Source organism: Kwoniella newhampshirensis, chromosome 9, assembly GCF_039105145.1.
Source record: "Kwoniella newhampshirensis strain CBS 13917 chromosome 9, whole genome shotgun sequence".
NCBI lineage: Eukaryota > Fungi > Basidiomycota > Tremellomycetes > Tremellales > Cryptococcaceae > Kwoniella > Kwoniella newhampshirensis.
Genome location: NC_089963.1, coordinates 27822 through 48580, shown reverse-complemented (window position 1 = coordinate 48580; position 20759 = coordinate 27822). Strand labels below are relative to the sequence as shown.

The 20759-nt window shown below is 50.6% G+C and overlaps 10 protein-coding genes across 10 annotated transcripts; 4 read left to right on the top strand and 6 right to left on the bottom strand.

Moving 5' to 3' along the window:
- Positions 1–162: 162 nt before the first annotated feature.
- IAR55_004713 (uncharacterized protein) lies at positions 163–1094 on the top strand (the record flags this gene model as incomplete). Its single annotated transcript, XM_066947810.1, has 4 exons — positions 163–194; positions 337–508; positions 605–711; positions 881–1094. The coding sequence occupies 4 exons, from the start codon at positions 163–165 to the stop codon at positions 1092–1094; spliced, it is 525 nt and encodes a 174-aa protein (XP_066801269.1).
- A 714-nt stretch (positions 1095–1808) lies between these two features.
- On the bottom strand, positions 1809–3622 carry IAR55_004712 (uncharacterized protein; the record flags this gene model as incomplete). The annotated part of the gene is made up of 8 exons (XM_066947809.1): positions 1809–1942; positions 2011–2134; positions 2197–2340; positions 2395–2547; positions 2606–2661; positions 2721–2891; positions 2947–3109; positions 3188–3622. The coding sequence occupies 8 exons, from the start codon at positions 3620–3622 to the stop codon at positions 1809–1811; spliced, it is 1380 nt and encodes a 459-aa protein (XP_066801268.1).
- Positions 3623–3996: 374 nt separating this feature from the next.
- On the top strand, positions 3997–6063 carry IAR55_004711 (uncharacterized protein; the record flags this gene model as incomplete). The annotated part of the gene is made up of 8 exons (XM_066947808.1): positions 3997–4432; positions 4498–4830; positions 4889–5097; positions 5166–5285; positions 5345–5636; positions 5698–5781; positions 5843–5881; positions 5942–6063. 8 exons carry the CDS (start codon positions 3997–3999, stop codon positions 6061–6063), a joined length of 1635 nt encoding a protein of 544 aa, XP_066801267.1.
- A 256-nt stretch (positions 6064–6319) lies between these two features.
- On the top strand, positions 6320–8190 carry IAR55_004710 (glutathione synthetase; the record flags this gene model as incomplete). The annotated part of the gene is made up of 4 exons (XM_066947807.1): positions 6320–6822; positions 6988–7206; positions 7274–8079; positions 8156–8190. The coding sequence occupies 4 exons, from the start codon at positions 6320–6322 to the stop codon at positions 8188–8190; spliced, it is 1563 nt and encodes a 520-aa protein (XP_066801266.1).
- A 357-nt stretch (positions 8191–8547) lies between these two features.
- IAR55_004709 (uncharacterized protein) lies at positions 8548–10269 on the top strand (the record flags this gene model as incomplete). Its single annotated transcript, XM_066947806.1, has 8 exons — positions 8548–8813; positions 8946–8977; positions 9028–9058; positions 9114–9132; positions 9320–9452; positions 9560–9615; positions 9745–9854; positions 10065–10269. 8 exons carry the CDS (start codon positions 8548–8550, stop codon positions 10267–10269), a joined length of 852 nt encoding a protein of 283 aa, XP_066801265.1.
- A 278-nt stretch (positions 10270–10547) lies between these two features.
- IAR55_004708 (uncharacterized protein) lies at positions 10548–12367 on the bottom strand (the record flags this gene model as incomplete). The annotated part of the gene is made up of 9 exons (XM_066947805.1): positions 10548–10800; positions 10882–10955; positions 11016–11131; positions 11206–11266; positions 11330–11411; positions 11470–11507; positions 11586–11660; positions 11726–12063; positions 12211–12367. 9 exons carry the CDS (start codon positions 12365–12367, stop codon positions 10548–10550), a joined length of 1194 nt encoding a protein of 397 aa, XP_066801264.1.
- A 400-nt stretch (positions 12368–12767) lies between these two features.
- On the bottom strand, positions 12768–13453 carry IAR55_004707 (uncharacterized protein; the record flags this gene model as incomplete). Its single annotated transcript, XM_066947804.1, has 4 exons — positions 12768–12812; positions 12891–13048; positions 13118–13241; positions 13301–13453. The coding sequence occupies 4 exons, from the start codon at positions 13451–13453 to the stop codon at positions 12768–12770; spliced, it is 480 nt and encodes a 159-aa protein (XP_066801263.1).
- Positions 13454–15540: 2087 nt separating this feature from the next.
- On the bottom strand, positions 15541–16765 carry IAR55_004706 (uncharacterized protein; the record flags this gene model as incomplete). The annotated part of the gene is made up of 4 exons (XM_066947803.1): positions 15541–15742; positions 15843–15972; positions 16035–16367; positions 16477–16765. The coding sequence occupies 4 exons, from the start codon at positions 16763–16765 to the stop codon at positions 15541–15543; spliced, it is 954 nt and encodes a 317-aa protein (XP_066801262.1).
- A 684-nt stretch (positions 16766–17449) lies between these two features.
- IAR55_004705 (uncharacterized protein) lies at positions 17450–18224 on the bottom strand (the record flags this gene model as incomplete). The annotated part of the gene is made up of 3 exons (XM_066947802.1): positions 17450–17571; positions 17635–17845; positions 17925–18224. 3 exons carry the CDS (start codon positions 18222–18224, stop codon positions 17450–17452), a joined length of 633 nt encoding a protein of 210 aa, XP_066801261.1.
- Positions 18225–19098: 874 nt separating this feature from the next.
- IAR55_004704 (uncharacterized protein) lies at positions 19099–20691 on the bottom strand (the record flags this gene model as incomplete). The annotated part of the gene is made up of 5 exons (XM_066947801.1): positions 19099–19250; positions 19341–19660; positions 19751–20350; positions 20417–20525; positions 20592–20691. The coding sequence occupies 5 exons, from the start codon at positions 20689–20691 to the stop codon at positions 19099–19101; spliced, it is 1281 nt and encodes a 426-aa protein (XP_066801260.1).
- Positions 20692–20759: the final 68 nt, after the last annotated feature.

Here is a 20759-nt window from a genome sequence, read left to right as displayed (position 1 = left end):
CTCGTCTTAATCTCTTTGTACGTCATGAAAAGTACGAGACGACCGTGGGAAATCTGAGCCATGTTGCGCATCCACCTTTTGAATGACTACGTCAAACATCTCGCTGCTATCTTTTCTATTTCATTCTTTTGGATGTGACACCAAACGACATGGAGAGACAGTATGAAAGTCTTCGAGAATGACCTAACGTATGAGTGAGTGCATTCGCTCTCCTTGGGGTCGTTTATCATCACCATGAAGCCACTGACAGCTGACCTGACCGAATCTCTACCCCTCGACACTACTTATCTTCTCACCTGTTCTGCCCGCCACATCACCTCACCTTGACCACTACAGCTTCCCAGCGCAACATACACTCAACTTCCTCCATCGGAAATACCCTAATCCATTCGCGACGCATGTCTATTCGGTAGACACGATATCACGGACGGTAGATCCTGATAGTGGGATCATGCGGTCGGAGAGACTGATAGGTGTTCAGCAAGGTGCTCCGAAATGGATAACCAAGGTGGGTTGACTGCGAGCTTTGAGATGCGGTCAGACTCCGATGTTCAGCGTGAACCTCCACTATCGGTTGCGCTGATGCTGTGTCCCGCTTGCATAGCTGTTTCATCTCCCACCCACCGCGTTCGTACGGGAGATAGTCTTCGTGGATCCAGCAACGACCACAGCAATGTCCATGTCTGTGAATCTCAGTCTAGCTCAATACATGTGAGTGGATGATACTGTCTGCGCATGACAAGTAATCTATAATCTGCGAGCACATCCTGAAAACGTACTGACGAAATCGTCCCTCGATCACCGGTACGGTACCCGACAACCGTCTCATCCGTCGCCTTCTCGACCTATACATTTTCACCCTCTATCTACTCACATACAGATCATGTCTCGAACTCATCACCTATTCGCCCCAATCTCCCACTTCCACACACTTCCACCAACGCGCCATGTTGATCTCCGGATTCCCGACCAAGATGGTGGCGAGGCGGATCGAGCAGGCGAGTCTGGATCGGTTCAAGGCGAATGCGGGGGTGGGGAAGAAAGGGTTCGATTGGGTGTTATCGGGCGGACAGAGCGGTGGTCCGAAACTATAAAAGGAATGGTTTGACCGGACGGAGAGAGATGGCGGAGAGGCAAGGGTCGGTCTGGAACGGAGGAGTTGAGAGGATGAACAGGGTGACGGAACGGAGCAGCTGCTAGAGCAAGCTGGTGAGAAGACGACGATTCGAACCAATAAAGAGAGCAAAGAAGGTCGTCCAAAGTCAAAAGCAGAGAAGAAGCATATATCTCACAAGGCATTCAACATATCCGCCTTTTTCCACTCGCGAAAAACCCAATCATACGTATACCAATCATCATCAGATCACATACCATTCATCGAGAATTCAAAGGCTTCAACACCTGTTGTGGAGGAAGAAATGACGACGAGAAGACGACAAAAGTTTATAAATTGAAATATACGACACAGTCGGTTGTAATGCAATGCATAGAACATACCCTTCTGAAATGTTCGACAAGCGCAACGTCGATGACTTGACAAGATAGACTCATTTCCAGCGACTATGGGGAATCCACACAGCCAAGGCTTCAGCCGATTGGCGTGGCACCGTTTGAGTTCACTATGACAGGTGATGCATACAGTAAGAGTGGGTGGTTTTATGGGGTACAGCACGCGATGCGGGTGAGCGGATGACATGATCTATAGGATTATGCTTGATATGATTTGCTACATTTAGTGAGATGTGACGAAGGAGAGGGGTGAAGAATCAAATAGATACAGTGTGGGGGTAATACACGTTCGAGACACTCTAAAAGTCCGCATCCATCTTGAAGACTCTGCGGGACATGCGTTCCGAATCTTCGTTCTCGCGTAACCCGTGAGGTGTGGCCGAGCGAGAGACATTGGCTTTCTGATAAGATGAGACGCGGGATTCGAAGAAGTCTGCAACAAGCATTCAATCAGCTTTGAAGATTTTATTTCGTAAGGGCCGTCGGGTTTCAGTTACTCACTTGCTTTACCCTGTAAAGAGATGAGTTCCATCCAGTCGAATGGATTTTTGGCGTCGTAAATCTTGGGATAGCCTAGGTCGACGACTAAACGGTCCGCAACGAATTCCATGTATTGGCACATGAGCTAGATATGATCATAGTCCGTCAACATCTTCAGATCTCGGTCAGACCGAAAATTCCACTCACATCGGCATTGATACCGATCAATCCACATGGAAGAGCGTCTGTCAAAAACTCCTTCTCGATAGCAACAGCATCTGCAACGATACTGTGCACTTCTTCGGTGGAGCATCGATTTCGAAGATGATTATATAGCAGACAAGCGAAGTCCTTCACAGAAAATGTAATCAGCTTCTGCATTTGAAGCGCCTTTCGAAAGCTTACTGTATGAGTGCCCTCATCTCTGCTGATCAACTCGTTCGAAAAAGTCAAACCAGGCATCAGGCCCCTCTTCTTTAGCCAGAATATAGCAGCGAATGACCCCGAAAAGAAGATTCCCTCGACACAAGCGAAAGCGACCAGACGGAGTCGGAAGGGCTATCGGATAGATTGTTAGCCATCGTAATGCAGCGATGTACATTCCGCTATGACACACCATCTCGTCATTGATATGCTTGAGTGCCCAATCAGCCTTTTTCCGTATACAGGGGACTGAACAGTCAGTCTGTCAGCGCTACGCTCTTCAGAGCCGGACTGCAATGCAAGCTCACTGTTTTCCATTCCCTTGAAGAGATAGTCCTTTTCCTCGGCATCTCTCACATATGTCTCTATGAGCAGACTGTAGGTCTCGGAGTGAACCTGTTCTATCATCGATTGGAATGCGTAGAAGGCTCGTGCTTCGGCAACTTGCACTTCCATGGAGAATTGGGAGACGATGTTTTCTGTCAAAAATCAGTTTTGTGGGCCTAAGGTGACCAATCTGCTGACAAAACGTACCTCCCACGATTCCATCGGAGGCTGCGAAAAACGCTAATATCCTCAGAATGAAGAACCGCTCCTGCTCTGTCATTCTGTCATTCCAATCATGTAGATCATGACTGAGGTCTAATTCTTCTGCAGTCCAGAAACTCGCTTGAGAAGCCTTGTACGCTTGCCATATCTGCGTGAACAAGCTCCCGATCAGTGACCATGCCATTATGCGGGTTTGTACATCGGTGGCGAATATCTCTAAACCCACCTCGCGATACCTGATTGGGAACAATACGAATCTCGCATCCGATTCCCTCAACAGGTCTTCCTCATCTTCTTCCGGAAATCGTCTCTTCATCACTCTGTTCCCTCCTTCCATCTCCTTCATTGATCCATTCGTCTCCACTTGTGAAGTCGTCTGTGAGCTTCTTCTCGCTCCATCACTCGATGTCTCTCCCAGATTTGCTTGACCCATCTTCTCCTCAAGAGACGAGCTCGAGTGATACATGGGTCTGATCTTGTCGATGTTCGGCATATCACCCAAGTCGTCGACACTCGTCGCGGTCGAGCAAATGGACGAGGAAGGGGATCCCGATCGAGAAGGAGGATATGATCGAGATGCGTGGTGATGATGCCGAGGACTGGTGAACTGCAGTTGACGTGAGGGGGAAAGTGTTGATGCAAATGGTGTTGATGCTGACATGAGGTCTGGTCCAGCCGAGTGATGTAGTATAATGAAAAGACGATCAGACAAGGAAGAAAAGAGATGGGAGATGGAGGTTGAGTTTGAAACTTGCAGAGGAGGGGCATGACGAAGATCGACAACAGTAATGTTCAGGGTTTACGTAATTTGTTGAACAGATGGCAGCGATGTCTAGTTACGTAATGAATATTTCGTCCTCATTCACGTGGTCATAAGCGTCGGGTGAGACGAGAGTGTTGTTCTGCGATGGATCGGGATTTTGTTGCCGATACATACCATTGTGTGTTTTAAAAAAAGATCACATCTCATTCGTTTGATCTGGGACATAATCATCTACATCATCAAGGAGAAGCAAAGCAAAGCGTACGAAAAAGATGTCCGCCCCACGAGCAATCTCGCGGCTAGCCACTCGAGCACTCTCTCGACGAACAATCACTCATTCCGTGCGTCGGACCGCTCTCCCCACCACATCAGCTTCCGCTTCAGCTTGGGCCGCCACCCAACTCAACTCCGTTCGACACGGTTCCACACTCCCACCTCGTTCTGCTGAATTCACGAAACCCACCGAAGAACACATCAAAGACCTTCGAGCGATCCTTTCCGCCCCTACCTCTTTGCTCTCCACGCTTGATGGGACCGCTACCGAAGATGAATTAGCGAGTTTCAACGATGATTGGATGAACAAGTATCACGGGAAAGGTCCCATCGTTGTGAAGCCCAGAACGACAGAGGAGGTCAGCAAGGTGATGAAGTACTGCTACGACAAGGGTCTTGCAGTGGTCCCTCAGGGTGGAAACACTGGTCTTGTCGGTAAGTCCACAGGCTATAATCCGCTGGATGAGTATGCGCTGATACGTTTTTCTTTTCTCCGACAGGCGGATCAAATCCCGTTCACGACGAAATCATCCTCTGTCTATCCAATTTGAACCAGATCAGATCATTCGACCAGGTCTCGGGCGTGTTAGTCGCAGACGCCGGTGTCGTTTTAGAGGCAGCAGACCATCATCTGGCTGAAAAGGGGTTCATCTTCCCTCTGGATCTCGGTGCCAAGGGATCTTGTCACATTGGTGGGAATGTTGCTACCAATGCTGGAGGTCTCCGATTGTTGAGATACGGCAGTCTACACGGGAGCGTGCTTGGTCTCGAGGTGGTCCTGCCTGATGGAACAATCTGGGAAGGTTTGAGTAAATTGCGAAAGGACAACACTGGTAAGTCGTCCTCGACCATTCGCGCTTGTATCCCGCATTGCCAGCTGACACTGAACAGGTTTCGACATCAAGCAGTTGTTCATAGGATCCGAGGGTACTATCGGTATCATCACTGCCATCTCCATTCTTTGCCCCCGACGACCGAGCGCTATGAACGTCGCTGTCTTCTCTCTGCCTTCGTATGAGGCTGTTCAGAAGGTGTTTGGTGAGGCTAAGGCTCACCTTGGAGAGATCTTGTCCGCCTTCGAGTTCTTTGACAAACAGTCTGTGAGTGTCATCTCTGCCATCTGGTATCTCATCCAGCATGTCATTAATACAAGCACCCTCCAAACCAGTACGCGCTTGTCAAGAAGCATCAGGAGGAGAACGGCGGCGAGAGAAAGGTATTCGAGACAGAAGGAGACTTCTACTGTTTGATCGAGACAGGAGGTAGTAACGCTGAGCACGACGAAGCGGTGAGTACCCTCTGACTCGCTCACGATCGCTCGACTGTAACTCAACCCACGCATTGCAGAAACTCACGGGTCTTCTTGAGCACCTCATGGAGAACGAGATGGTTCTTGATGGAGTTCTGGCTCAGGACTCCACACAATTCCAATCTCTCTGGTCTCTACGTGAACTCGTGCCTGAATCTGCCGGTAAAGCCGGATCAGTCTACAAGTACGATGTCTCAGTACCCGTTGGGAAGATGTATAGTCTAGTCGAGAAGATGAGGACAAAGTTGAGGGAAGGCGGTGTGTTGGAGGGAGATGGTAAAGCTGAAGGACCAATCCGAGCTGTTGCCGGATACGGACACATGGGTGATGGTGAGTGCGACGAGGTAAACTCGGTAGCCTGCTGGATCGACACTGATTCGGATCCTTCTAGGTAACCTGCATATCAATATCGTGGCAAACAAGTACACCGATGAGGTTGAAAAGATCATCGAGCCGTACATCTACGAGATTGTTTGTGAGTATGAAGAAAGCCAAGGGGAAAACTGTTGAATAATGCTAATCTCTCGTCCGCTCAGCCGAAAACGAAGGATCCATCTCTGCGGAGCACGGTCTTGGTGAGTTCTGCACAATTCCCCGCTTTCAAGGATAGTAGCTTATGCCTCCTCGTCTTTTAGGTGTCATGAAAGCTCCTTACATTGGTTACTCGAAGAACGAGACTTCCATCGAGCTGATGAAGAAGGTCAAACACCTTTTCGATCCCAAGGGACTGTTGAACCCTTACAAGTATATTGTATAGATAGTTACCTAGGACAAGGATGCATGTTTTGGATACATGGGCCAAATATCAGCTGTCCCTAATGATCAAAGCGCTGCATGAAAGGAAGGGAGATGATTATCGACTGTGGTCATTGGCAATCAGCGTTATCGCATCATCTGCCACACTCACCTCCTTACTGTGGTGACTTACTCAATCGTCCGGATAACTGGTCCGTCCATCATTCATCAAATTGTGATTTACACGTCTTCAACCATTCACCGACTCACCACTCATCATGTCGTCCTCGAACACTTTACCAGAGTGGCCACCTGCTCTTACTCCCGAACAACATGCACAATTGATCCTTCTATCGTCCACATACGCCTTATCACACGGATTCACCCTTCTCCCTCCCAACTCTTCCCATCCACCCACCTCGGCCATCCCCGCCCCACTCTCGCTTCTTCCCACTCCATTCCCTCGAGAACTGTACTCGCTCGCTGTCTCCCTACAACCGATCTACAATGCGCTGTACGCGCGAATCGCCCTCGACTGGGAGTTCCTCGATAGGGTCATGGGCGGAAGTGTAAGCAAGGTCGATACGTTCCAAGGTGAACTGTGGAGGGGATGGCGACAGGTCCGAGACGAGTTGGTACAAGATAAACAGCTTGGGATCTTTAGGTCGGATTATCTGTTACATGATCCAGAGGAGAAAGGAATGGAGGTGAAACAGGTGGAGTTCAATACTATCGCAGCGAGTTTTGGGGCGCTGAGTCAAAGAGCTGGGGAGATGCATCGGTGAGTTCAGCTTGGCTCTGAGACCCTCATTGTTGCTCGTCCTTTTTGTGTGGTCTATCGCTACTCAGCGTCTTGGGAGCTACTGTGACCTCGATTCCTGAAACACTCGATGTCCTGTCTTCCGTATCAATTACATATCTGACCAAGATACTCTTCCTCCCTTAGATACCTGCACAAGGCGACCAACTCGTACTACTCTGTCTCGCCCGAACTCGCCAAAGCGGACAACTTCCCGGCCAACCAACCGCTGAAGAACATAGCAGCCGGTCTGGCAGAAGGATGGAAAGCTTATGGTAATGACGAGGCTGTAGTGCTGTTTGTCGTGCAGGATGGGGAGAGAAACGTCTTTGATCAGAAGTGGTTAGAATATGAGCTCCTCGAAGCGTGAGTTCGCCCCTGACGACATACCGATCAGTTGAATCAAAAGCTGACTCGATATATCCACGGCCAGTCACGGAATCCATGCTGTTCGACATACGTTCTCTGATCTCGCCAACCTCGCTCAAGTCGACGGAACGACCAAAACCCTTCTCCTTCCATCACCGCTCGAACCCAATTCTCCCCCTCGCGAAGTCGCCGTGATCTATTATCGATCAGCTTACACGCCCACCGATTATCCGTCTTCTGACGAATGGACTACTCGTCTTCTGCTCGAACGGAGTCGAGCGATCAAATGTCCCTCTATGGCATTACAGCTTGCTGGAGCGAAGAAGATTCAACAGGTGTTATGTGAACCGGGCGTCTTGGAAGATTTCCTCTTGTCTCCCGGTCGACCAGATGTCGGATTTGGAGAAGGGGCTGGTGATCTCGCTCAGAAGGATGTTGATCGACTACGACAAACGTGGATCGGCTTATTGCCCATGGACAACTCTCCATTGGGGAAAGAGGCCTACGAATTAGCTACGATCCACCCGGAGCGATATGTACTGAAACCACAACGAGAAGGAGGCGGAAACAACATCTATCGAGAGAACATCCCTCCGTATCTCGCAGAACTGGCGAATGAACCTCGACAGCCTGGCGAACCGGAGAAGAAGGAAGCGTATATCTTGATGGAACTGATCGAACCGCCAAAGGGCGTTTGTAATTGGCTCGTGAAGGGCGGAGAGAACAAGGCCAGGAAGGCGGATGTCGTTTCGGAATTGGGGGTGTACGGTGTCATGCTTTTCGGTGAGGAGGGTCAGGCGGTGAATAATGGTGCGGGGACATTGTTGAGGACAAAGGGGAGAGAGAGCGATGAAGGTGGTGTGGCCATAGGTGCGTCCAGCTGCCAACCTCTCCATGTATTCATCACGTGCAGAAAAGCTGACGTTGTTGATCCATTCCTCTGCAGGCATCAGCTCAATAGATAGTCCGTTGTTGATTTAGAGGAGTAGACGTGGAAGAGGAGCTGTGAAGATACAAGTGACAGTCTCGAATAGAAGTCATACACTTCCTCCTATGCATTGAATCGATCACAGTCTCCTCGTCTGCCATGTACTTTGTCGATCTTTGACCAATGCATGCTTGACGTCTCTGCTATCGGCTCAGTGTGCACACCAAAAGTTGTGTGCAGCACCTGTCGTCTTCCATATTCGACCTCCACCGCAACGGTGCAGCGACAAATACCGAGCTCCAGCCAAGTTTCTATCTATCAGCAACACATCCATTCAACGACTTTCTCATCAAACCCATCACAATGTCCCAATAACATCGACCTCGACCCCGACCTCGAAGCTATATACGATGATCTCCTCCATCCATGCCCCAGAACTGATCGACGCATCGAAACCCAAGGGAAGTTCCAGCTCGAGCTCGAGCACACTCCCCGAGCTTCGTGATGATGTCCTTGGACTTGGTTCTGGATCTGGGCTTGGATCAAAAGGCAAATCCAAGTCGAGAGTAGCATTGATCGACTCGAATGGCGATGAGCTGTACTATCGGACATTCAGGAATGAAGATGAAGATCTCGGCGGGATCATGACGCTTGTAGAGCAAGAACTGTCAGAACCGTAAGTATCGCATTTTTCATGAACCCGATATTCTTCTGCGTTTCAACGTTAAAGGGCTTTGGGCGACTGCCTGTCTCCTGTCCATCAACATGAGTGATGAGAGCAGTGGCCAGGCAGAGGAGGAATGTATAGATCGTGTGCTGACGAATCCGATCTTTCCTCACGTAGATACAATGGTGAGCTCGGCAAGAGAAGGGTATCGCTGATGAGGTAGTATACACGTTCCGCTACTTCATTTTGGATTGGTGCGCTCGTCTGCATTCTCCAATCTGGACACGGGTCTCGCTGACAGATACAAAGGCCGCATCTTACCTTCCTTGTACGTTTTCATGTCTCAGTCATTATCCCTTCCTTCTACCACGCGAACTACACCTTCCTACTCTCTCTCGTACTCTTGACCTCGTCTCATCTTTCTGGACCTGCTCCTCGAGCACTGGTACCCCTACCTTTGCTTGATGATCCACGACACCTGAGCACCGATCACTGACCATTCGATCTCTCTCTAGGTCTTCCCTCACCCCAACACCTCCACCCCGATAGCTTGTATAGTATGCAAACAAGATTCGCATCGAGGCAAGACGAATCGAGGCTATATCGCCATGTTGAGTGTGGACAGGGCGTTTAGACGAAGAGGCATTGGTGAGTCTGACTCTGCTGTCCAACTTCTTTTCGTTTTGGACCTGTCACTCCAAATGCCATGACTCTGTGTGATGGAGTGGCCATGGCTGATATGCAGAGCGGCACAGCTAGTAGACTCGTAGAACTCGCTATCGCAGAAATGGCCAAGAGAGGTGCCCACGAAGTAGGTTCCGGTTCCGATTTCCCTACACCTTCGTATGATCTCCTCACTGTTCCCTTGATGTCACCGAGGACTCGCCGACTGCTCGGGAGCCATACTGACTCTTCACCTGATCCTACCATTCTATCATAGGTCGTGCTCGAGACGGAGTACGATAATGCCCCTTCTTTATCGCTCTATGACCGATTGGGCTTCCTTCGAGAAAAGAGATTACATCGGTTCTACTCTAATGGCAAAGATGCGTGAGTGAGACTTCTAAGCTTGGTCCTGGTTGTGCTTAGCCGATGTCGACGTGAATGTTTCTCTTCGTCACCTTCGAGATATAGAAAAGTCTCGCGATGGTAAATTGATGAAAGACAGAATGAGGAGGCAAAATCGAAGCAGGGGACCAGAGAATGAATCATTCACGACAGACATGATCGATACTGATACTCCTCTATCCGATCGTGCAGATTCCGACTGATTCTCCCCTTCGACACCGACCCGCCTGCACCTCCCGAAACGCCAGACGAAGCAGATCAAGGACGATGGGATGTCGGCGCTGGGTCTGGGTCGGAACTCGAACCGATATCGGAGGAAGATCGTTATTTCGTAGAACCAAGCGGAACGCCTAGACCAACATCGCGGAGAGATGGGGATATGGATTGGTATACTTGAATGGAATTTTGTTCGGACTGCATGTAACGAGGTTTCTCGACGCCGATACATTGCATTGCCTAGTGAGGAAAAGTTGCTGTCCCGACCTCAATCATGCGATTGATCGTGAGGCACCCGTCAACCACCTTCGATTTGGTCCTGGTCCGTGAAGAGGTCCCATGCAAGCGTGCATTCTCAGCCGTGTGTATGTGTTGTGTGGTGATATTACAAGATGACCAGATGCTGCGTCTATGACAAGAAAAGATCCCCACTCCACAGATCGCGCCCTCCACCTAGACCTAGTCCATCCATCCTCCCCCTCCCTCATCATCATCTGTCAAACTCCCATCATCACCCATGACATACCCGCTCAATCCGTCTTCTGCATGATCCCCATGAGTCCTCGCCGCCAACAAGCCCTCGGCCAGTTCCGGAGCATGTAATGATGATGTGGGTATCTTGGCAGTGGTCGTGGGCAGTGGACGACGTGGGAACGCCCAGCCGTTTGAAGCAGGGGGTATCACGAGTGGGAAGAGGAGTGTGTATGGAGAGCTGGATCGGTGGGAGATGAGAATGGACATGTCAGGATATACCTTTCTCGCGTCAGATGGACTTGAAACAATGTGGGCTTACTATCCCCCTGATCCCAGATTGAAGAATAGCTCGAGATTCCGCCGTCTTCCCAAATCGTAAGGGTTCAGGTATATCTACCAGTTGTAATGAGATCAGCTCTCATTCTAGACCGACTGGATCAAAGCGACACCCACCAACCCTTCCTGCTGTGCCCTCTTCTCCATATACGCATTGTCGTGAGACTCGATCGACGTCTCGCCTTTCGACACCATGTAGAGATGCCATGACGCTAGGACTGGTACCGCCACGCCTGCGAAAAGAGCGATCGATGAGTAACTCTTTCGGTCGAGAGACGAAGGATTGGACGGGGCCAGAGTCACTCACCAATTGCTATGCACAAGACGTAAACCAGGGTGAAACCTATCTTCGGGGTATAGGCTTTCCACTGCGTAATAGGGGACGTATCAGTATCGAAACGACTCGAGGCGTAAATCGACCAAGCGCTCACCTCTGCACGATAGCTAAATGTGTTTATGAAGCGTCGATAACCGAGCCCACATACCGACCAACATCCCAGTGACAGCCACACCCTAGCAAGTGGTATGCAGTCAGCGCTGAATGCGAGCTTTGAATGGCATGATATCTCACATGAAGAGCACGAAATGTCGTTGATTGTAGAGTCCAACCTGTGATGTTCAAATTAGTGGCCAGAGTCTTCGCATGGGATAGAACGGCGAAAGAAAGGCCAAAGTCATAAGACTCACGCATCCATTGATCCAAGGACAGTGGTGATCCATCTGAAGCACACATCTCTTACATACTGAACAGTGGTGTGTTCTCTACAACCCGGATCAACAAGCTACTCAATGTTGTTGAACGGTACGATCTCTTCGAGCTCACCCACCTCTGGTTTCGGTCCATCACATTTCCTACATCTCCTCACTCTCCTCCCCGTCTCACCTGGACCCTCATCACCACCCCACGATCCCAACACTCCGCCAGATGTCAGTGGTCTTTCCCTCTTCGTGAATCCCCATTTCTCGCCCGACCATACGCTCCACGGCATCGCCATCGTCCATTTGATGTCTTTATCCTCTTTGCCTGAAGCTTTGGGAGCTGGATATCCCGGTGGGACGTGGGTGACGAGATAGTATTGACCGTACATGTTGAGTGGTACGAGGGTCAGGAGTGGGGATAGGACCAAGAGACCGAGGTATGATAGATCTCGAGCTACCACGTCGACTGTCGGGTGATTCGTCGATTATACAAGATAGAGTATGGGAAAGGCATACACAGCATCAGCATTTCATCCGCTCAGCTATTCTTCTGCCTCCCCTGAAGACTGCCTTAAGACTGCCTTCGTTATTGAGGCAGATCAAGATCACTCACAGAAAGCAAACCCTCCTCCACCTATCAGCACCCAGCAGAGGAACACAAAGACCGGTCCCGCAGCACCCGTTATCCAGTCCGCGAAGTGTTCCACCTTTTTGAAACATCGTATCACCAATACCGAGGCATATTTCATCGGGGGGAGAGGGGTGTTCATCCTGCTCGACGTCTACCGGCGTAACAAGACGCGAGCGACAAAGGACGAACGGAAGGGAAGCCGAGATATTCGAGTTGGACGAAGAAAGCCTATTCCGTCTGTGGTATCGGTTCGTGTGCAGCCAGAAAGGGGTATATGTGCAAACGGATGGGTGATGGACTATCGAGAGAGATGGATGGGGTAGCAAGCGGTGTGAAGTGTTTCACATGCATAACGATGAATGAAGCTGCGAACATGTCTACCGTGGACTTTTACGCGATCTCGACGTTGGGCAACGTGGCGAAGACCGGTGGCATCGCCGCGCAGAGGTCCTGCTGATCCGTCAAGGAGGTTTCAAAATCATAATATGCATGTAACACCTCCCTATCGATACAATGATATCCTATGACAGACTGTAGAATCATGAGGATATGCGCGAAGCCCAATTGAGACACCCAATATATTGCTGAGGGAGTCAAAATCAGGTCGTCAGTCCCACGACGCTTTTGTCTGATCAAAACTAAAGTCATATGTGTCGACTCACCACCGTATCACATTCGAGCACGACCAAGAGACCCATTATGCCCCTCCGTCTCGCTGCATCTTGACATTGCTCCATCTGCTCGTAGCAGCTGGCATCGAGGGCACCTATCAAGCTACCGTATTCAACCCCAGACGATCGATAGTGATTGTATCCCCAAGCTGTGACAAGAGGATCATTGATCAGGTCAGCGTCGTGACATGAACGAAAGCAGAGGAATTTGGACTGACTGTATACGGGGGGAGCACTGACTCCTTCGATGGCACCGGTGTACGTCTGTAAGTTCCCCGACCTAACGGACGTCGCAGGACGTCTGGCTCGTCTCGATTTCTTCTTCGTTGCTTGGTCCACGAGCTGTATGATCACCACTTGGTCAGAGTCTCCCATGTGGTCGGAGAGGTCACTAGTCTCACCTGAGCCCTCGTCACATGTTTCAGGTATGGTGCAGGAGTCGGCGTTGGCGCTGTCCGTCTCCTGAGCAGGGTAGGAGTTGCTGAGGCTGACATGGTGAAGAAACACAAGGCAGCGAAGATGACGAGGGAGACGGTTTTTGACGTCACGAGCATGGTGAAGGATGTGTGTGAGGCTGCCGAGTATGTACGGTATATGCAGAGAAGGCGAGAGATGATGAGGGAGTGCTTTGGGTGTTGGGTGTTGGGTGCTGGGTGTTGGGTGCTGGCTGTTGGGTGTGTGTCTGTGTCTGTGTCGCAATGGTGGGTTAGATAGATCCATTCCCGACTCGCTCAACATCTCTTATATGCCTCCCCCTCCCATTCAATCCAGCCTCGCAAATTTGACCTCGGTCTCATCTTTGTCATGTCCCTCTATGGGTCTTCTCACCCTCAAATCCGTCCGTCGTATGTGGAGGGCGGGAGGGTATCTCTGTCGTTCACCTCCACTGTGAAGATGCTATCTTGAGTCATACAGAACGGTAACCCTCGACCTTGTCTTTGATTTGAAAGATTTCTGCCGTACGAGTCGGAGATCATCTCGTGCGAAAGTGAGCGCGAAGCAAGGTGACCTCGACAGATCGTCGTGACGACTTGCGTGGGAAGATACTACCTGACCGAAGACGGAGGCAAAAGGGCCAAGAAATCCTGTGTCGGAATCTGTGACAGTAGACGTTCCCTTCCCTCGTTTATGACAAGCAACAGAGAATAGGTCCTTCTTTCTCCCCTGTCGATCAGAGCTTTCGGTCCGTGGAAGAAGAAGAAAGAAACAGAAAGGAGAATCAGGAACGGGGTACCCATATCTCGGGTCGGGTGAAAACGACTCGAGTGGTAGTGGTAGTCGCAGTAAGGTGACTAGTACAAAGCTGCGCATATCCTGACGTCTGTCCGCGCTAGTAAGCAAGCATGATCTGCCTCTGTAGTATACCTCCGATGACGGGGTCATGAACGCAGCCCTCAATAAAGTCAGTATGCATTTCTAAGTGTGGCATGCCCAGGTGGTGAACCATGTTACGTAGGTCAACGTGGTCATGCACACGAAGTAAGGGTTTCCGACATTCTGTTATATCGTCGATCCCTTGAGCTTGGTAATGGGACTTGTTCTGCTCGTACGCCTCTGTACTCCTTCTTCTGCACGTCGAAATGCTCCGTCGCTTTCTCCGAGACATGTTGACCAAAGCGAAGGAGAATTTTGCATCTTCGGCGGACAGCTAGATGTCTCGGGTAACACTCTGGGGTCACACGGCTTCAATCATCTCGGTGTGCTGATCAAACCATCATAACGATTGGTTCCGTATTTCACAGTGTGGAACGTCACTCATCCAAGGCCAATTCGATGACTCGTGTGCATGCGCAGAGGATGTGGTGTCCACTGAAGATGCAGGACTCAAAGGAAAGAGGGCCTTGAATCATCGTCCAGATCTATCGGCCGAGTCTGAAATTGCACTGTTCGGACTGAACGGTCAGTCACTCTTCGTCTGCATCACACCGGACAAGCTGACTAACTCGTAAGTACAGCTCAAAGCTGGATACAAGCCTGACATGCTTCGCTAAGAATTTCGAGAGCAGTGATCGTTCACACTAACAACACCCTGTAACAAGTCTCAAGCCACACATTCATCCCAGTGGCGTTCTTCTCCATTCACACGCTAACTTGTTTGTGATCCGCTCTCCACAATAATAAATAGACATAATCTGAACTTCGTGCTCCGTCCCAGCTTCCCTAAACTCCTCAGTCATGCATGCATGCATGTGGGTGAGGTGATGATCGTGGGAAGCGGTGCGTGCAATGTTCACATGGGTTCACGTGAGGAATCTATCTCCGCATCTTTTCTGTCTCTCTTTTTATTTCCATGTGGTCAGCATCTTGAGCTATCCGAGGGCCAGATTTCGATACTCACCGAGGGACCAAAGGAGGTTCGATTCAGTCACCACCTGCTCAGTCAGGATCTGCGTAATCAAGCTCCATATCCCCGTGCCACGACCCATGCATGTTGAGACCAGGTAAAGGCGAGATGATCCGGCCCTCTCCTTGACATTTAGCGCACAGGCACGTCTGGGAAGCTATCTGCCCGATCCTTATGTTTCCTTTCTCAACAGCCCTTCTGCTCCATAACCCTTCCAGAAGAGGATCGACTCGATAAGCATCATACATCTGTTTTCCGCTAAGGGTCTGCTTCCGTATGCACTCCGCACTTGCATATCTACCGCTTGTGTGCTCCTTGTGAGTGGTACTCTTCCTCCTCCACGTAAGCTGCGAGGGAGAACCATCCCATCTCCGGAGATCCCATTTCCTGCTTGGTCGAGGCGATCTCATCCGGTCCTGCAGTGACGAGTTGGTCCGTCGGACGTCTCGCTGCATCCGCAAGCAGTTGCGCTTGACAACACATCTCGAAGTTGATTTGCCTTTTGGACATACAAAGTAGTTCCATCAGCGTGCCATCTTCTTGTGGGTGGCGGTGGGTGGGACGGAATGAGAGGCATGATCCGAGGTAGTGACACTCACCACCAAGCCGCCTCATCGATGGACAGTCTGCCCAGAGCGATGATGCCATGGTTCTGAAGGATTGCAATCTTCTTATCTGCTCCGACCATACTGGCGATCCTCTCCCCTTCCTTGTTGTCGAAGACTGCACCTAAACGGTTTAACCCAGTTTAATAGAAGGTCCGTCTATCTGGGGAGATCGACTGGACATACCTCCAAACGGCACCAGAACCTGTTCATCATGATAGGCACACGCGTCCTGACTGATCATATCCAGAGTCCTACCCAAGGACGAAAAAGCCTTCGTATAAGGGCCATGCACATGAACGATCGATTCGATCCCTGTCGGACCTCTACCCAGGCTCTTGTACAGCTGCGAATGGATCGAACTGGCAGATGCGTCCGTGGGTGCTCTGCCCTCAACCATCCTCCCATCATCTACGGCACATCTGACCAGATCGGATTGTTTCATCAATGCGAATGATTTGCCTTGGGGATTGACCCAGAACGTGTCTGGTTGAATGGGATCGCGTACACTGCAGTGGCCTGTGTGTCGCAGAGATCAGCCAGAACATTCAATCATCTTTCACATCGAGTCGTTAGGTGACGTCGCAAATAGAGGAGGAAAGAAATCGATCCGAAAAAGGGAGCTCACCAGCAATCCCTTCTGCCAATTTGAACCTATGCAATATTCTAAACACCAACGCCAGATGTTCCTTTCGATACGTCCTCTCCTCTTCCAAACTAGCAAAAACAGGCATCACCACCCGACTCGGTCCCACTTGCACATCATGGAAAGGGGATGATTTGATATCGGTCGTGATTGGGAAACCGGAGGTAGCCGGTGAGGGTTCGATGGAAGGTGATGAGGGGCGTAATTTGAGTATACCAGCGGCATTTGATGACGCCTGAGCGGTTGCGGTTGTAGTGGTGGATGGCGACATGCTGCTAGGATGAGGATGAAGTGTGGAATCGAGGTAAGAGGACTGACAGATTCCAGATGAAGAGAAATAAGAAGGATGAATATACTCGAGTCAATGACCTACTCGGCTAAACACGGTATGGTGATCGGCTAACTCTCCTATCGGCCAACTCTGACCCACCACATGCTCTTCGTGGCTCATGGCAGTGTGAGGTTCTCTTCGCCACGTCTTCAACGATCACTGCATCGTTGCAAGCAGGAGCACGGTGCATAGGTCGATCGCGCATGCTCTCGATAAGCGCTGTCCCCTCTCACTTCGGGCGAACCCAGTCGACGTATCGAAACATAGTTATGCAAAGTTGAGCTCAAGGCAGGGGACGCTTCAGGAGCAGACACTTTGGTAAAAGCTCGTACTCCATGTCGTCAATCGCCTGATGTCGGCTACCCACTACCAGAATCTGACTCGCTGGGGGCTTGCTTCCATGTGCATCAGGCATGGAAGACAGACGACATGTCCATCGGCCATTCCGGGAATGGGAGCCCTTCCAATGGACTCCTGCTGAACAGATCATGTTTCGGCTTGATAGATACATGTCGCATTATAGAAGCTTATGGATACAGATTCTCTACCTTCTCACTTTTATTCTTACTCGGTACGCATCAATGGAGACTTCGAGCATGACGATGTCTGTCCGTGTAAATTGTATCACTCAAAGTCCAGTTGTCCGCGGATGGCACCGGCTGGGAACTGGACGGTGTGTGTATCGGCGAAGAATCCTGTGGGATCCGCTTCGAGCGCAGCGACGGTGAACCCAGCTCCGGTGTCGGCTGAGTAAGATTGGGTTCATCAGGCCAAACGACTACACGAAGAGTAAAGAGGCGGTGACTCACTACCGTTGGCAACGACACCTGTGGTGAATGGACCATAAAGACAGCCGACGCTTCGACGCCATGAGAACTCCTCGATGTCTTCACCGTTGAGGATTCGAGGGTTGGGGAAGGCGATTCGAGGGGGGCCTGCTCGCCCAGCCACAGCTTGATGGATGTGGGTGGCGGTGACTGCTGGCGAAGAGTAGTTGCCTCTCAACCAAACGGAGATGTTCTATCAATGACCGTACAATCAGCTCCTTGTCCAGTCCAGTCCACTCGAACAACAATGACAAGCCAAGCCAGACACTCACATAACAAATCACGTTTTCTTCAGAGTTGAGACCGAAGGCGAACTGCCCCCAACCGTCCGCCAACCCGGGCACAGCGACTTGACTGTTGTTCACGATCGTGTCGGGTGAAGCGTACGCCACGATCGTCGACGTGAAGACGAAGGGGAAAGCATCGGTGTACTTTTGCTTGTCATCGTGTTTGTCGTCCCACTTGTCGGCGTCCTTGTCGTCGTGGTGGTCGTTCTTCCAGTCCTTGTCGTTCGTTGGTGCAGCAAGCGCTGTGAGAGGGAGAAGAGCGAGCGCGAGAGCGGACCACTTCATTCTGCAGAGTAACTTGAGTTGATTCAGGATATTTGGTGGGGCGTGTAGGGGTTTCGTGTTTGGTTGGATCCGTCTGAGTCGTGTGCTGAAGTCTTGCTGAAGAAAGAGGGAATGGTAATCTCAAAACCGAGTGACTATATATGTACAGGACACAGCGGCAGAGAGGGATGCGACAGCAGCAGTCGTTCCCCTGCCGGTGCCAAGGCAACTCATTCGCTTCGACGATCGTGCCATATCCTCGTGTCTTGCTGTCAGCTGTCATGGTACTGTCCGCATAGTCACATTGCCAAGGTACCATACAAAGCCCGTACCGTGATCCTGGACATGGATGATGAAACTTGGCAAAGACAACAGAAATCGCTTGGACCAGTTTTGAGTGTCGAGACCCCGCTACCCGAAACCAATGTCCCATGTCACGGCAACCGTCTCATGCAAGACACGAGCGAAAGTAGGTAGACCGGTCCACACAGTGACGTCGTATGAGTCCTTTCGAGTACAGCCTGGAAGCGAGAATGGTCAGATACGGTATATCTGATGTGCTCGATCACCCGCCAAGGCTTGCATATGACATGATGGCATGACATTACCACTTCGGACACTCATTCCGTAATCTACATAGAAGGCGGTGTGATCGATCAAAAACAACGTATATGCTCAGCCCCATTCATTGATACAACCATCCATACTTGCCCACATAAGTAGGACGGGCACGCCGTCATGCATGGCACTGGTAGGAGCGACGAGAAATAAGATGATTCCCGCTCATCAAGAAGCCTTGGTACATGCACTCGGGCCGATGATCGTTCGACCGGATCAGCATCTCATCCCGATCACATCGTATGATAATGTCATCTAGATCGTTCTATGAATGAAATCACAACCACTGCTTGGCATAATCTCTCGCAGCCAACGCCTTCCCGAAGTTCCACGTTCTACATGGTGTCCAAATCCCATTTCCTACCCAAAGAGGCTGTTCTTCACCCGACTGCAGCTTGTCATAGTACGCCATCATCCCGTAGAGGTCACCTGAATACAAGCCCGATCAGTCAGCTCTCGCTCTGATCGACATTTGACAGGACGATACGATGATGATGATGATGGAAATGATTGACGCACCTCTCTCACGAACGATTCCTTTTGGCCAACCTTTTGAGGCTGCTTCAGGACCCCATGCCTCTATACGTCTACAGCCTTCTCTCTTCGCTGCCTGTCCTACCACTTGCCAGGGAACTTGTCCGACGACATGGCTTATCTCGAGGGTCTTACCCTTGTATTCGTGAGGGTGATAAATGGCTTTGCCGTTCTGGGGACAGAAGACGACGAGGGAGGAGGTGTCCCGGTTGTATGCTGCGAAAGCGGTGGGACGGACAGGAGCAGCGTCGGACGGGAAAGGGTCGCGGAGGAGTAGACGGTTATGATGAGCTGATAGGACATCGCTGCGTCCAAATTAGTAGAGTTACGATTTGTCAGCCAAGTTTCATAGATCACAAAACTATGGGGTCGTCCAGCTCAGCGTTCCAGCTCACCCAGTAGGAACCAAAGCAATCTTAGTCCGATCCTTATCAGTCTCACTCGCCAATCTCCGTCTCGTATCTTCTATAACGAGCTTCTCCAGCTCTTTCACCGTTCTCAACGAAGTGACCCATTCCCATGCATCCAGTCCCCTTCCTCCATTCTCTCCTTCCTTTGACCCGTCATGCAGATACCACTCTGTGATCGTGCTTCCTTGTTCTTTCCATCCATCGAGATGTTCTCCGATTGTGCACGACTGATAGTATTTCGGTCCGACGTCGGAATACAACACGCTGGCAGTAGCGTCCCCAAGAGTGATTGGAGGTGGTTGACCCCATATAGTCGGGAAGGATGGTAACGATCTAGTCTTCCCCAAGACATAATGGCCTAGCTGGAGAGCTAACCTTGCATAACCTTTACGACGATGTTCGACCGGTGTCCAGACAGTTCCGATGCCGTAGATCGCGACATTCTGCGCAGATGCCGAGGAAGAGCTAGGCGAGAACAGGAGACCAGGCATTCGATAAGTTTCAAAATGGGAATATATCTCTGAGAGCGATGCCGAAGAAGTCACAGGGCTGGTAGGGAGCAAGGTCGAGCGTGAGACCAGAAGCCTGAGCGGGGTGTGCGTCAACGACATATTGAGATTGCGACTGAAGGGGCGATTCGGAGGAACTCACCAGACTACGATCCGCTTGTGTTTCAATCCCGTATCAGGATCATCGACCAGCGTCTCATCGTGATATGACCATTCTTCAGGCGTGAGTTTGTCCCACTTGCAGAACCAATCTGTGATTCGTATACAAGTCAACACCGGTCATATCTATGTCGCCATCCCGACCGACGGATATTCACCTAGAGTGTTGGTCCGCACCTGGACAGCCTGTTCCGGCGTGGCTGGTACCAGGGTCAACCCTGCCGGATCGATGGCAGAGGCGGTTTGCACTACAGTCATCTTGACGAAGTAAAAGAGTCTGGTAGTCTTGGGATGAGATGAAAAAGGATAGGAAGATACAGATATAA